This window comes from Otolemur garnettii, unplaced genomic scaffold, assembly GCF_000181295.1.
Source record: "Otolemur garnettii isolate 467f Iridium unplaced genomic scaffold, OtoGar3 scaffold00007, whole genome shotgun sequence".
NCBI classification, from domain to species: Eukaryota; Metazoa; Chordata; class Mammalia; order Primates; family Galagidae; genus Otolemur; species Otolemur garnettii.
Genome location: NW_003852402.1, coordinates 36,845,695 through 36,858,876, shown reverse-complemented (window position 1 = coordinate 36,858,876; position 13,182 = coordinate 36,845,695). Strand labels below are relative to the sequence as shown.

General features: G+C 37.9%; 2 protein-coding genes across 2 annotated transcripts in view; one reads left to right on the top strand and one right to left on the bottom strand.

Moving 5' to 3' along the window:
• The window catches only part of ACSS3 (acyl-CoA synthetase short chain family member 3), a 156,174-nt gene extending 152,567 nt beyond the window's left edge, over window positions 1–3,607 (top strand). Inside the window, exons 13-15 of the mRNA XM_023509215.1 lie at window positions 1,812–1,911; window positions 2,001–2,176; window positions 3,050–3,607. Of these exons, the coding sequence (XP_023364983.1) occupies window positions 1,812–1,911; window positions 2,001–2,176; window positions 3,050–3,118 (345 nt within the window). The 3' untranslated portion in view covers window positions 3,119–3,607. The remainder of the gene's footprint in view (window positions 1–1,811; window positions 1,912–2,000; window positions 2,177–3,049) is intronic.
• A 2,884-nt stretch (window positions 3,608–6,491) lies between these two features.
• The window catches only part of PPFIA2 (PTPRF interacting protein alpha 2), a 482,044-nt gene continuing 475,353 nt past the window's right edge, over window positions 6,492–13,182 (bottom strand). Inside the window, exons 31-32 of the mRNA XM_012814158.1 lie at window positions 11,182–11,341; window positions 6,492–7,869 (exon numbers count right to left, since the gene is read on the bottom strand). Coding sequence (XP_012669612.1) covers window positions 7,841–7,869; window positions 11,182–11,341 — 189 coding nt within the window. The 3' untranslated portion in view covers window positions 6,492–7,840. The remainder of the gene's footprint in view (window positions 7,870–11,181; window positions 11,342–13,182) is intronic.

The window sequence follows — 13,182 nt, the reverse complement described above, 5'->3', positions numbered from 1 at the left end:
CCTCTCCTCTGCAGCCCATCCCACTCCCTTGTCTACCTCTCCTCTGCAGCCCCTCCCACTCCCTTGTCTACCTCTGCAGCCCCTCCCACTCCCTTGTCTACCTCTGCAGCCCCTCCCACTCCCTTGTCTACCTCTGCAGCCCCTCCCACTCCCTTGCTTACCTCTACAGCCCCTCCCACTCCCTTGCTTACCTCTGCAGCCCCTCCCACTGGCATCATTCTCAGTATTTTTTCCTCTTCGCTTTCTGGGCGTACTGCTTTCTTTCAGGTATGAGTGGTACCTGGGCAGGTCTTGTGCAGAGCTGTTCTCTCACCCCACCTCCTTTTGCCTGATCAATGTTATTCTTCCAACGTGCTCATCGTCATTTCTAGATGAAAGATTTTTCTGAGGACCACATTTGATAAGTTGTTTGCTTTTGCTGTGCCTCTCATGCAAATGGCCCAAGTTATTTCCTCTGAGCCCTTACCATGTTTGTATTTAGAGATTTGTAATAATTAAATATTCATGATTACCTATTAATATTTGTCTACTCGACTGTAAGTATCTTGAAATACTACTTTGCCTATTTTTGATTACCACTGAGCCTAAAGAAGGGCTTGCAACATAAGAGGCACTTACTAGATATTTATTGAATGAATGAATAAAAGAAAGAATAAAACCTGCCAAATGTGTTATTGGTCACAAATTTGCTCATCATTTTCTCTAGCTGTTAGAAGTTTAGAATCACTAAAATTAATATCAATCTCTCAGAAAAGGACTTTTTTGAACATGAATTTTTGAAAGTACCATCACAGTGGAATTTATTTTAACTCTAAGCATTTATATTTTCTGCTAAACTTTGTGGGTTCTTGTGATTCCAGTAGACACATACTTTGCTCTTAGAGGAGTGAGAACTTAGGGGGAGCAATTGGAAATGGTTCCTCCACAGTGGTGATTACCTGATTCTGAGGTTTCTCTCTTTGTCCAGCTACTTCTTTAAAGTCCTGGAAAGTCATCTCTGGATGGGTGGCCACTATAAGAACAGAATGCTCTGTTCATCGTTCACTAACAGACTCAAAGTTAAAATCACCACTGGGCCTTGGATTCCTCTGAACATGTGCTTATGGCAGCTAGCATTAGGAGTAAATCATCATGGAGCTGCCTGTTTTTGAGACCTACTGCACTTTGTTTACATGTAGTGTCCACTATATATTTCCTCTGACTTTATTAATGAATGAGATAAAGAAATAAATTTCTGCCAGGTGCAATGGCTCACAGCTATAATCCTGGGAAGCTGAGGTGGGTGCTATGCTTGAGTTCAGGAGTTCGAGACCAGCCTCAGCAAGAGCAAGACCCCCGTCTACTAAGAATAGAAAAGATAGCTGGTCATTGTGGTGGGTGCCAGTAGTCCCAGCTACTTGAGAGGCTGAGTTAAGAGGATTGCTTGACACCAAGAGATTGCTGTGAGCTATGATACTACAGCACTCAAGAGTTAATAGGATCACTTGAGCCCAACAGTTTGAGGTTGCTGTGATCTATGACAGCACGGAACTCAACCCAGGTTGGCCAAGTGGGAAAAGGAAAGGAAAGGAAGTTCTTGCTTTCTAGATAAGCTGAGCAATTTATCTTCATTATTATCACCCTTCACTGACTTCCCGGGAGATCCTAACCATTCATCTTGTCATAGGATGTGAATGACTGGTAAAGTTTTGGACAGGCAGCTATGAATTTTGACAGTTCTGTGACATGTGCTTTTTCCCAGTTGAAAGTATGTGTATACATACCTATGTGTGTCTGAATACATTCTAAATAGATGGCTTTTCCCCTTGCAGTCAGTGCTTTCCCACGGTACCGTGGCAGACTGTGCCGTTGTGGGCAAGGAAGATCCTTTGAAAGGTCACGTCCCCTTAGCACTCTGTGTGCTGAAAAAAGGTGAGAGATCTTTGTATCCTCTGACCGCTGGGGCCCTGAATGATTAACTAAGGTTAATGCAGTGCTCACCATCTCAACTTTCTCACTAGATATAAAAATAACAGAGGAACAAGTTTTGGAAGAAATTGTGAAACACGTTCGACAGAACATCGGCCCTGTGGCTGCTTTTCGGAATGCCGTGTTTGTCAAACAGTTACCCAAAACCAGATCTGGCAAGATTCCCCGGTCAGCTTTGTCTGACCTCGTCAATGGCAAGCCGTACAAGGTAAATCACCAAGACACTTAATGCCGAGTTCTGAGGGTTTTATCCACACTCTCGGCATCAGCAGAGCTCTCAAAATTGGTTCTCAAACATGAATTGCATTTTTAGAAGACATATAATAATACTTTAATATGGAAAATTTGTAGTTGTATGCTATGTAGGAATGAGGGTTTTAGAAAGAAATACAGTTTAGTTAAGAACATATGCTTTGATTATACATAAGAACCAGTGTGGGAGATTTTTTTTTTTTTTTTGCTATTAGTAATTGCCAGTTAAATTCAACCTTATGTGTGGATACTCAATCCAATTGAATTAAAGGAATCAATTAAATTCCTTTATTACTGTCATTAATTGCTGTTAATGAATGAGACAATGACACAATTGAGGCTGTCCCTAGATGTTTGGAATGTTCTACTTCATACATGTTAATTATTTCTCCTGTTCTGGAATGACTTTTGCAATTATTTTAGGAAATGTTAGGCTGAATCAAGTGTATGCACTCTTTCAATTTGTGTGCACATTATAACACATATTTTTATCATCACGGTCAAATAAAAGGCAATACAGTAATAAAGACTGGTTGTGTAAGTAAATGCCTCCCAAATTCTCTTTCTGTAGAAACAGATAGTTCCTCTTAAGAACTCTAGAGAATGTACCGTCCAGGACAAACAGTTTTGCTAATTGAGTCATTTATTTTATTACTCTGGGAGATTATAGATGAATGTTAACATATTAGCTTCGAAATTCCTTGTGAACATTTCTGTGTGAATATTATAAGGTGATGGGGAAAACGATATTACACACAATTGATTAATCATAGGGACGGTACAAGGGGTTCAAGGAAGAGCACTTATCCGACACTAAATTTCTTTCCAGGTCACTCCGACGATTGAAGATCCCAGCATTTTTGGCCACATAGAAGCAGCGTTGAAGCAGGCAGCGTGACTTTTTTTTTCCAATGTGGAGTCAATTTGGGTTAATTTCCAAATTAAAATTAAGTTATTTGCGTCCTTTCCAAGACATGAATATTTAAATAGAAATTACTTGCGAAGAGAAATGTGAATTGTAAAACTTAGTCTGAGCAAATGTAATGGAAACTAGTGACAGGCCCGTGCCTTTGGGTCTGTTTCACCGGTTTTCACTGTTGTTGGCTGCCTGTAACATGGTTCATTACATGTTCTCTACTGCTTTGGCTTAAGAAAAAGGTATCTGGTACTAAGTATGTGAATGTTTCAATGCATACTCCTTCAAGAAAAAAAAATTTTAATTAAATGTTAACACGAGTAGAGAGTGAGTGACTTTCTGAAATCAAGAATCTGCAGCATTGATCCCAAATCTAAAACTCAAATTGAAGTCGAATAATTGTTAGAATTTTTCTTGTAGAAATTCTGAAAATTTTCTAATTCTCTTTAGATGCTCACATTGTTTTCTTTTCTTTTCTTTTTTTTTTTTTTTTGAGACGGAGCCTCAAGCTGTCCCCCTGGGTAGAGGGCCATGGCATCACGCTCACAGCAACCTCCAACTCCTGGGCTCAAGTGAGTCTCCTGCCTCTGCCTCCCAAGTAGCTGGGACTACAGGCACCCGCCACAACGCCCGGCCATTTTTTGGTTGCAGCCATCATTGTTGTTTGGCGGCTGGGCTGGGGATTTGAACCCGCCACCTTAGGTGTATGTGGCTGGCGCCTTAGCCGCTTGAGCCACAGGTGCCGAGCCCGCTCACATTGTTTTCAATAAAGCGGATGAAATGAGAAGTTTAGGTAGGCATCTAGACAGATGAAATTGTCATCTAGGTAGGAGGCACCTGGGCAGCCATGTCTTTGGAGGGAAGGTTGGACACCGGGGTTAAAGCTGTGCCTTTGGCTCATTTGTTACTTAACCAAGAAGGAAATCACCTACCTGGCTGAGAACCTAAAGGGTTTTTAGTCCAGTCTCTTTACAGGGATGAGGACTCCTAGGAGCCCTTCCCATTGTCTCAAGTTCTTAGCTGATTGTGTCCTTCCTAATGATTCCAGCTTCCCGGGGAAACAAACGAACAAAAAAAAATGATGTGCAAATGATATAAGGCCCAGGGGCCTTCCAGGCATGTTACGTGATGTCAAGGAGCTTCTGAAGGAAGCTTGAGCCCATTGGTTCCAGTATGAAAAGGACACCAGGGAGCCGTGAACAGGGGGAACACCTGCTCCACCCCGGGGCAGCCCTTACTTCGCCTCAGCAGGATATGGCCCAAGAAGGAGACAGGTCCTCTGCTGCAAGAGCTTCTGGCTTTTAAGAGAAACCAAAAATACATATTTTGATGTAAAATCTCTGATTTTAAAATAACTCATTGAAAAATATTAGAATGTCTGAATGTGTCTTACCATTTAACTTCTTTAAACTCTGAAGTATTTTGAAGGAAAAAAAACACAATTAATTGAAAAGTGAATCTTTTTAATAAGCTCATGGTAATGTGCCAGTTAACTAAAGGAGATAGATGTAATTCAATATTTGGTTTACTTAGGGTTCTACATGACATCAGTTATCCAAGAATACATTTTAACACAAAAGCATGCTATGGCTATTGAATCTAGAAGAATTGCAAATAGTTCTGTATCTTTTAATCCATCAGGAGCATTATCGTCAATAGCAGACTGTCCTAACATAATAGTCTGGGTACATAAAAATATGTGTGAGAGAGAATAGATAAGAGTTTGTTTACTTGTTTCATAAAGGGAACTTACAACCTGTATAAAAACTTTCTGAAAATGTGAATGTTTTTTGGACTAAGGGCTACAAAATAAATGGCTTCTCAGTGTAAACTGTTTGCTTAAATTGTCCTTTCAATTGTTACACCTAAAAAAAAAAATTCATCTACTTTTTCCCTTAAATTACTTTAGTAGCCTGAATTAAGCCAATGACATAGACACTCAACAATTTGAAGCTGATGAGTTCCTTAACCTGTCTCTCGTGTTAGGTACATTTTATCCATTATCAGTCACAACTGGGGTCTTTACTAATAATCCACTTTCAGTGTCTTAGCAGTAAAAATGTAATGCTTTGTTTTTTCCACAGAAGAGTCAGTTAATTTAAGATGACAAAATTGAATGTATATTCAATTCAATTGAATATATCAAGGATGAATATATATCATCCTTCGTTCACAAAGTATAAGCTCAGGCTTAAGACCCACGCGTTGTGTAAAGGTCACATCTTTGGTTCTCTTGCACATTTTTCCTGGTGATCAAACATTAAGGGGTATTTCAGCAAATAGGTTGTTTTCAAGTTGAAAGTGGGACCTGAGAACGGTGCATGTGACTGGGGAACTGTTTCCTGTGTCTCATTGACAAAATGCGTCTCTTTGCAGTGTCAGAAAAGAACTGTTATTTTCATGGACCTAAAAATGGGGCAAGAAAGATACACTTGAGTCATCAGACTGCTTAAAATTGGGGAGAAAAAATAGAATTTTCTATTTTAATACCAACTCTGAATCATTTTCCCGAGATAGTAACTAAAATATTCTGAATTAAATATATCTTTAAAAAAACAATATAATGCTACTAGAAAATGCAATATACTTAAATTTGCTAAAATAAATTCTTTGTTTTCTTTTGGTATTTCTATAGAAATTTTACTGTTAGGCATTAGGAAAATGAAAATGTACTGTACTTTCAAAATTTGTAGATGTTTTCCAATTAAATATTTTGCTCATTAAAAATCTATTCAATATTTTCAAATGAGATCTGCCTCTTATTTAAACAGTGGTTTACCTTATATAAAGATGTATTTAAAAGGTCCTGATCGTTAAAAATGCAAGAATTCATAACGTTGATGGTCCAAGGAAGAACACTGAGATTCGGAACTTAATGCAGTCAGTGAATTATGGAGTACAGTAGTAATTATCTTATGAGTAAGTGCATATTTCATGTTTTTTGAGGGAAGCAGATCCATCTTTTAGATCACTATATGTTAGGGTCTATTATAGATGATCATTGTTTCTTACTGGAGCTGTAAAAGGAAGAAACCGACTTTAGTGATTGAGTAGTATAAAAGAGTAGAAACGAATTTGGTATGGCATTTTATCATAGTTCCTATATTACATTTAATTTCTGTGAATAAAGATCCTCATGTTCACAAGAGCTTAGAAAGCTCTTTCTCATTGTTTCTACTCAGGTAATGATTTTAGAAAGTTTACTCCTATAAGTAAGTTTGGTACTCCCTCTTGTGGCAGACTCAATTTTGAAACTATTAGCACGCGCCTTTCTCAAAGAATGTTTTTCCTTGTGGTTCGTGTAAATTGCCAAACCCTCTCTATGTAACTAGAAAACAAAGCTTAAACAGAGAACTGGAAGTATTTTTTTTTTTTATTGACAATGGAGAGGGTTTCTGTTACCATTATCTTTTGACTGAATCTGTTAAAACAAAAATAGACATCAAAACAAAGGTAATGTACGTGCAAACATAGCAAATTAAAGTACAAAAGAGAAATTACTAATGACAGGTCTTGCGCTTAGTAAGATCAAGCAGCAGAAAATCAGCGGTTAGATAAGTGGTATTATTAAATAGGTTTTACTTTGAAATCTTCCATATAAACAAAGAATAAACAACAGTATAACACGACCAAATAAAGCCACAGGGAAGAGATTACTCTTCTATACTTTTATACAGTATATATGTTAATCATTCTGTCTTTCATTTATTTCCTCTGATAAAACTGACTTTAGGGAAGTCTCAACAAGGCCATCTCGGCAAAAAGCTTATAACATTAGACGTGAGTCTGGCTAATGCCCTGTTAGATTGACAAAACGAAAAGGTTTCTGGGGTTTTGTTTTTTCCATCAGAAATGAGCCTCAGACTCTGAAGTGGTTGACATTCACTGTCCAGTGCTGGCTGGCGGTTTAAGATATTTGAATAAACACATGGTTCTTAGTAAAGAAGTCTTCCCCCCCTCCCCTTGGTCCACAGGTAACAAGATAATGTTTTTATATATAAATTTTTAAATAATTGCTTTTGACTATTGTAAACAGTTTGGCTTTGTTTTGTATTGAAAAGGAGATCGAGCCGTCACAGTGCTATTTCTAAAGATATAGGACATCCCTGATTGCCTTGGAAGGTCTATTTTTGGCTCCAGTTCCAGGTTAAATCATTCTTTTTTACATGATCAGAGGCAGGTGTTCAGCTTTTAAGGATTGACAGACTTGAAGGAGAAACATGTGGAATATGCTTCAAGGAAACATATCGATTGACCGTTACAATCCAGAAACTGTAGAAATGGTGGCATGATAGAATACAAAGAGTACTTGGAATTGTCAAATGTTTGCACTTGAGACTCCATGAACCATATAATTTATTTTTTAAAAAATCATATTTATATCCATTTACATTAAGACACATTTAAAAAGAAATACACGGTCATACATAAATGTCTAGTATATTACAAGAAAACATGAAAAAACAAGTGGCTTCATTTCATAAAAGCATCTGTTGTACAGAATTTACGACGTGGATCATGTTTATTATCCAAATGACTTAAGCGTTTTATTACAATTGTAGTAAACTAATCAGATGTAATGTCGGACTCCCCCCCAATCGCATTTTTCAGCTTTTATTAAATCGTCGCTTTGTTGTTATTTCCTTGGAATTCAGTCTCCACGAAGGTCTCCATTGCCCCCCCCTTCTGAGGTGGTAGTGCACTTCAGGTAGTGTAGACCGAAAAGACGACATCTAAAACACAGAAGGGACACGGTGATCTCACGGGAAGGTCTCAGACTGGTAAATCTCTTTCCACTCTTTGGTGAACCTCCATCCAGCCTGCCCACCCCTGGCCTAAATGATAATGACAATGAAATCACCTAGGATCTAACCAATAGCTGGATGTAATTAACATTTGCTCTTCTCCAGTTTTGTGCAGGGGAGCTTAGTATATAATAGAATTTGCTCAACTTTGTGGAAAGTATGGCAGTAATATAAACAAAGGTAGTCACAGAATGCCGTCTGCAAAATTCACAACGTGTTCATTAATAAATTGGGTTGGATTGACCTCTTTCATGGAATAGATTTGTATTCCAATTTATATTTATTTGTCCAAATAGACTTGTATTCTAGAGCTCTTACAAGGATACCTTTGTTTAATTGTGATGAAAACATAATAAATAACGTATTTTAAAGCATCTGTGTCAGTGGTATGGTATCAATGATTCTTTTAAACCATAAGATACTTTGGAAGGCTCACAATGGCTATTACTGACATAACAGAAACAGTAGATAGCATCGTCCAAATTACTTGATGATGAAAGTGTTGATGTCTCACCAGAATAAAAATTGGTTGTCCTAGATTTATTTGTTTATTGTAAATAAATGTCATCCCATTTAATGATAAAAACTGGGAAATGTAAACCAGAATGCGCATACAACAAACAAATCACAAATAGTTAAAGTAACCCTACCCATCAGTCAAGAGCTCAGAAGCAAACACTACAGAAAACATTAAATAGTCATTGGTAAATCAGTGAAGTGCTCAGCTCCTGGGGTAATCATCATATTATGTGTAGAAGCTGATATAGAATTTTGGAAAGCCTCTTATTTTGTCAAATTGTTACATACTTTAAATCAGGACTAATTAGATGCCAAATTGTGTACCATAATTACATATTTAATGTTAGGTTGTACAGTCTGAAATTAAGTCTCTTATCTGGACACACTTTGTTACATATATATCAGTTTCAAATAGAGACCCAAAAAAGGCAGCATATCAGCTCCCGTATTAGGCCCAAAAGGCCAACAATAAATTGCACGGAGCTGCTAGTTCAAGGCCATGAATCAATAGCACAAGGTGAGCTGCTTCCTCTCCCCACCCTGAGCGTAAGTATTGCTCTTAAAAGTAATTTTCCAAAATATTAATTCACTTAAAAAGGCAAAATGTCTTGGTAAAGAACACTTTTAAGTTAAAAAAATTACAAATAATTTGACATTTATGAAATGATGAATAATGACATGTATAAATCTAGGAAACCACCGTTTTACCAACAAGACTGTCTGTCCTTCAATAACCCCATTTTGGGGGATTTGGAAACAGTTTGCATTAATTAATATTTATCTAAATAGGAATAAGGTTTTCCACTGGTTCTTTCTCCCAGTCTTAGAAGTCATTTTATTTTGCTCCAGATACTTAAAGTCCATGTTTGTTTTTAGGAACTGTAAATTACATCCCTGAAAACCAACGTTCTGAAAAGGTCACAAGGTTCGGTTTCTGCTTCTGTTTCTATTATGAAACCACATCCGAATCATTTTCCTGTTTTCTGCCACTATTTGATTCTGTGAACTTCAATCACTACCTGCCTACTTCAGCTTCCTTGTGTAAAATATATAATTTTTAAGTGTCAAATTCTCATCAATAAAGTGCTACGGGAATCAAAGTGAAACGCCACTAAAAATAGAAAACAGTGTGGTCTCAACCCACTGATGTGCAGGCACAGGGTGACAGTTTTCCAACCGACGGCCCTCAAACCACGTCAGACAGACGGTGATAGGAAATTTTAGGTTGAGAATTATAACATAAAGGTTCCTTTCCCCCCCTGTATGTAGCCATTCCAAAGGGTTTCTCACCTCTGCCCTGCTAGGCCATATCAAAGAATATAGTGTCTATTGGCTAGTCTACTAGTTTGTATAGGTTCCATTGTTTTCCTTTCTTTCTTATTTAATTTTTTGGTGTTCTTGTTTTTGGTCAGCCAGAGGAAAACTACTCACAGCAGGTCAGTGCTGCCTCCTTTGAGTGGCTTGTCAACATGAGTATGTGCGAACAGTGGAGTTGTCTAACCTCTGCAATCTTGATGAGGCCACTGCAAACGGAGAAAAGGGCTTTAGAGGGACTTGGATGACGGAGGACAAGATTTCAAATGAGAAAGATTTACTTTCCCTGTATACAGGGATCCTGAACACATTAGTCGACCTTCTTTCTCTCAGACATAAGCCACTCATAATCCTCTTCTCTAGATCAATTTAGCAGTGAAAATTTATCCCAGTGTAATTCAGCTGAGCCTTCCAGTAGTTATGGATTCCTCCTCAGATGAAGTCTGTAATGAGAGCGGCTCTCCAGGGCGTTCCTGGATCTGATGCGAAGTTAGCTCTTAGAGAACTCATTCTGGGGGATGTTGGTCCCTCCTCCTATAGTAGAACTACTACGCTAATTCTAGTTATATTAAATTCCCCATGGAGTTTGCTTACGGGTTCCACAATATTAACAAGTTATAAGAAAGGTGGATCCAAGGTCCCGGTTTATGCTGTAACTAATTTTAAGAGCCAGGAGAGCTATCAGTTTGGATAACAATAATGATTCTAGGTGATTATCTTAATAAAGAGAGTGGGACTGTTTTTCTTTGATGCTTCCTCAACAGCAGTAATTCTGTGACTCCCATTCCCAAGTCATCTCCCTCCAGAATAACTGCTTTCTTTGATGAAGTACATAACACAAGTCTAATGTCCACAGAAGGAAACAGTAATTGGGAAACTATTTCGGGTTTTGTGCTTGTTTAATTCTCATCTCATGGTTTGCTTGTTTATTTAAGGTCTTCTGCCTTGGTCAGAGGTAAAGCTATCTGAGGAGTCTGGATTTCTCAGATGATATATAAAATCTGCAGTATTTCAACAGGGAGAGCAACAGTGGAAGTCATTTCCGTTTACTCTGGACCATGAGTCCAACTGCAACCTCCCACGTAAACGAGTTATTTACTTTGGAACTAGAAGACTGAAGAAACGCAAATCATGCAAAAGTCTATCATTCTTCCCCGATGTGGACATTAGCCAAATTGCTCATTTTAGAATGTTATAAATGATTTTTAAAAATGTGAGTGCCATGAATTCATGCATCTAGCAGTTTAAAAAAAAAAAAGTTTGGTTTTTGATGAAAGCAAAGTGAATTTCAAGCAGAGCAAACCAATTCAAGAAAATAATTCCAGAAGTTATGCAAGGTCAGAGAATTATACTAGCTTTTGCTAAGTAAGTTTTTATGGTATATGCAGCGAAGCGAAACTACCGTACCATCCGTTGTCATTTTCCTGGACTGCCCGGATGTTGTGGTTAACCTAAACCCAGCTGGTAGTGTTTCTGAGGACCCAGGCATCATGCTGATTCCGTGGACTTCACGAGGAGGAAACTGCCTTCTCCAAGTCGATCCGCGTCGGAAATTCTTGTCATCACTCTGCCAGTACAGAGTTAGAATTCAATGCACCGAAAACAAGTAAACTAGTCCGGGTGTTCAAAGCTGTACACTTAAACCCACAGACGGACTTAACATTCATTCTGTCAAGTGTATAGACGGAATGTTGCACTTTAGCTTGAGAGTTCTATGATTCCAAAATGATAATGTAACAGATCTGACACAGAAGTGTTTTCGTAAAATTGTTCCTATTATTTCAGATCAAAGGTTTGATATTTCTGTAGTGAACATCTTTGAAAACTTTAATCCCCAAGTTTTTCTAAAAGAAATATTGGATATACTTTGTTATACTTTATGCCAGGGGTCCTCAAACTTTTTAAACAGGGGGCCAATTCACTGTCCCTCAGACCGTTGGAGGGCCGGACTGTGGGCCCAGGACCAGTCGGCTGCTAAGCAGGACAGGCAGTGGTGGCAAAAACACTGGCCGGCCGGATAAATGTCCTAGGTGGGCCGCACGTGGCCTGCAGGCCGTAGTTTGAGGACGCCTGATTATGCCAACTGGTTTTATGATATACTTAATAGAATCTATTATTGAGTGGATTACATTTGACTCAGACACTTGAATGTCATTTTTATGTACACAGAGATGTATGTTATTGAAAAATCTATATTTGAGAACTCCTGACTAGTGATGGATACTATATAGCCTAGAATGTGCAGAAGAAACTCTGAGTTTGTGACTTGTGTGGTTTCAGGTGATGCAGAATTAGCTCGTTATTTATGGAAAAACCTATGCAGCCTGGACATGATCCTTTTAATAAATACATGTGTTCTTTGGGTGCCACTAAAAACATAGTGTAACTTTGGTTACCTTTAAGAAAGTAATTCTGGTTGCTGATGCTATTATATCTTAAAGTAATCTTTCCCCTGTCCATGTATACACGAAGTACTTGTACAGTTATTTTCCTCTAAACTGGTAAGCAGTAATAAGTAATTTAGCAGTTAACTAATATTATTCTTTGTGTCTAATTGTAAGAAAGTTGTTAGTCATTCCAAACAGATCTTGTATTCTTATATCACTAAATTTCCCACCGAGGGAAGGATTATTCCCCGAAGTTACAGACAAGTTTGAGTCTGGTTACCCTCCTACCCCATTAGGCTTCATTTTGGCATCTAGAATGATAGGTGTAGATTCAGCTCAAATTATCATTGTTATAAATGAATAATACAATAAGGTATTCTTCATACACTACTATAATTAAGTAAGTGAATTTAATCAGGCAAAATTAAAATTACTTAAATATAATGAATGTATATCTACTGCTAGAACCGCTGTCATCAATATCTAAATTGTACTTAGATTTAGTACTTGTTTTACGAGTTAAGTGCTGTCTGCTATTCTTCTCATTGGCTATGTTTGACTTTAGACCTCCAGATGTTTATAGATATGGAAAAGCAGCACAATTTCACTGTTGTGGCCTATCTGACTTCTTAATTCGTAGAAATATTATTGCATTAACCACAAATATTCTTCAATTCTACAAAGCCCTGGATTACATTATGGAACGATACAACTCCTATAACACATGTACCTGAACTCAGGACTTAAAAATAAGGCAGGCAGCCTTTCTGGGCTCTTTCCACATATTGTTATTGCCAAAAGTTAATAGAAACTACAAACAACAACATAATGTGGGAAGAGTTTTCACAGGCTAAGGTTAAAGGATGCCCTTTTAGTTAAAGTCAAAGTCCCTACAAGTATTCGGCCCTTCCCCTTAGCTCAGTGGAATCTGAATGTGATCAGCAACGTCCCAGAAATAAGTTTGCTGTGGGTTTTGGAAAGTTGTTTGTCTATTTTTCTTGTGCTCAAAAAAAAAAAAAAA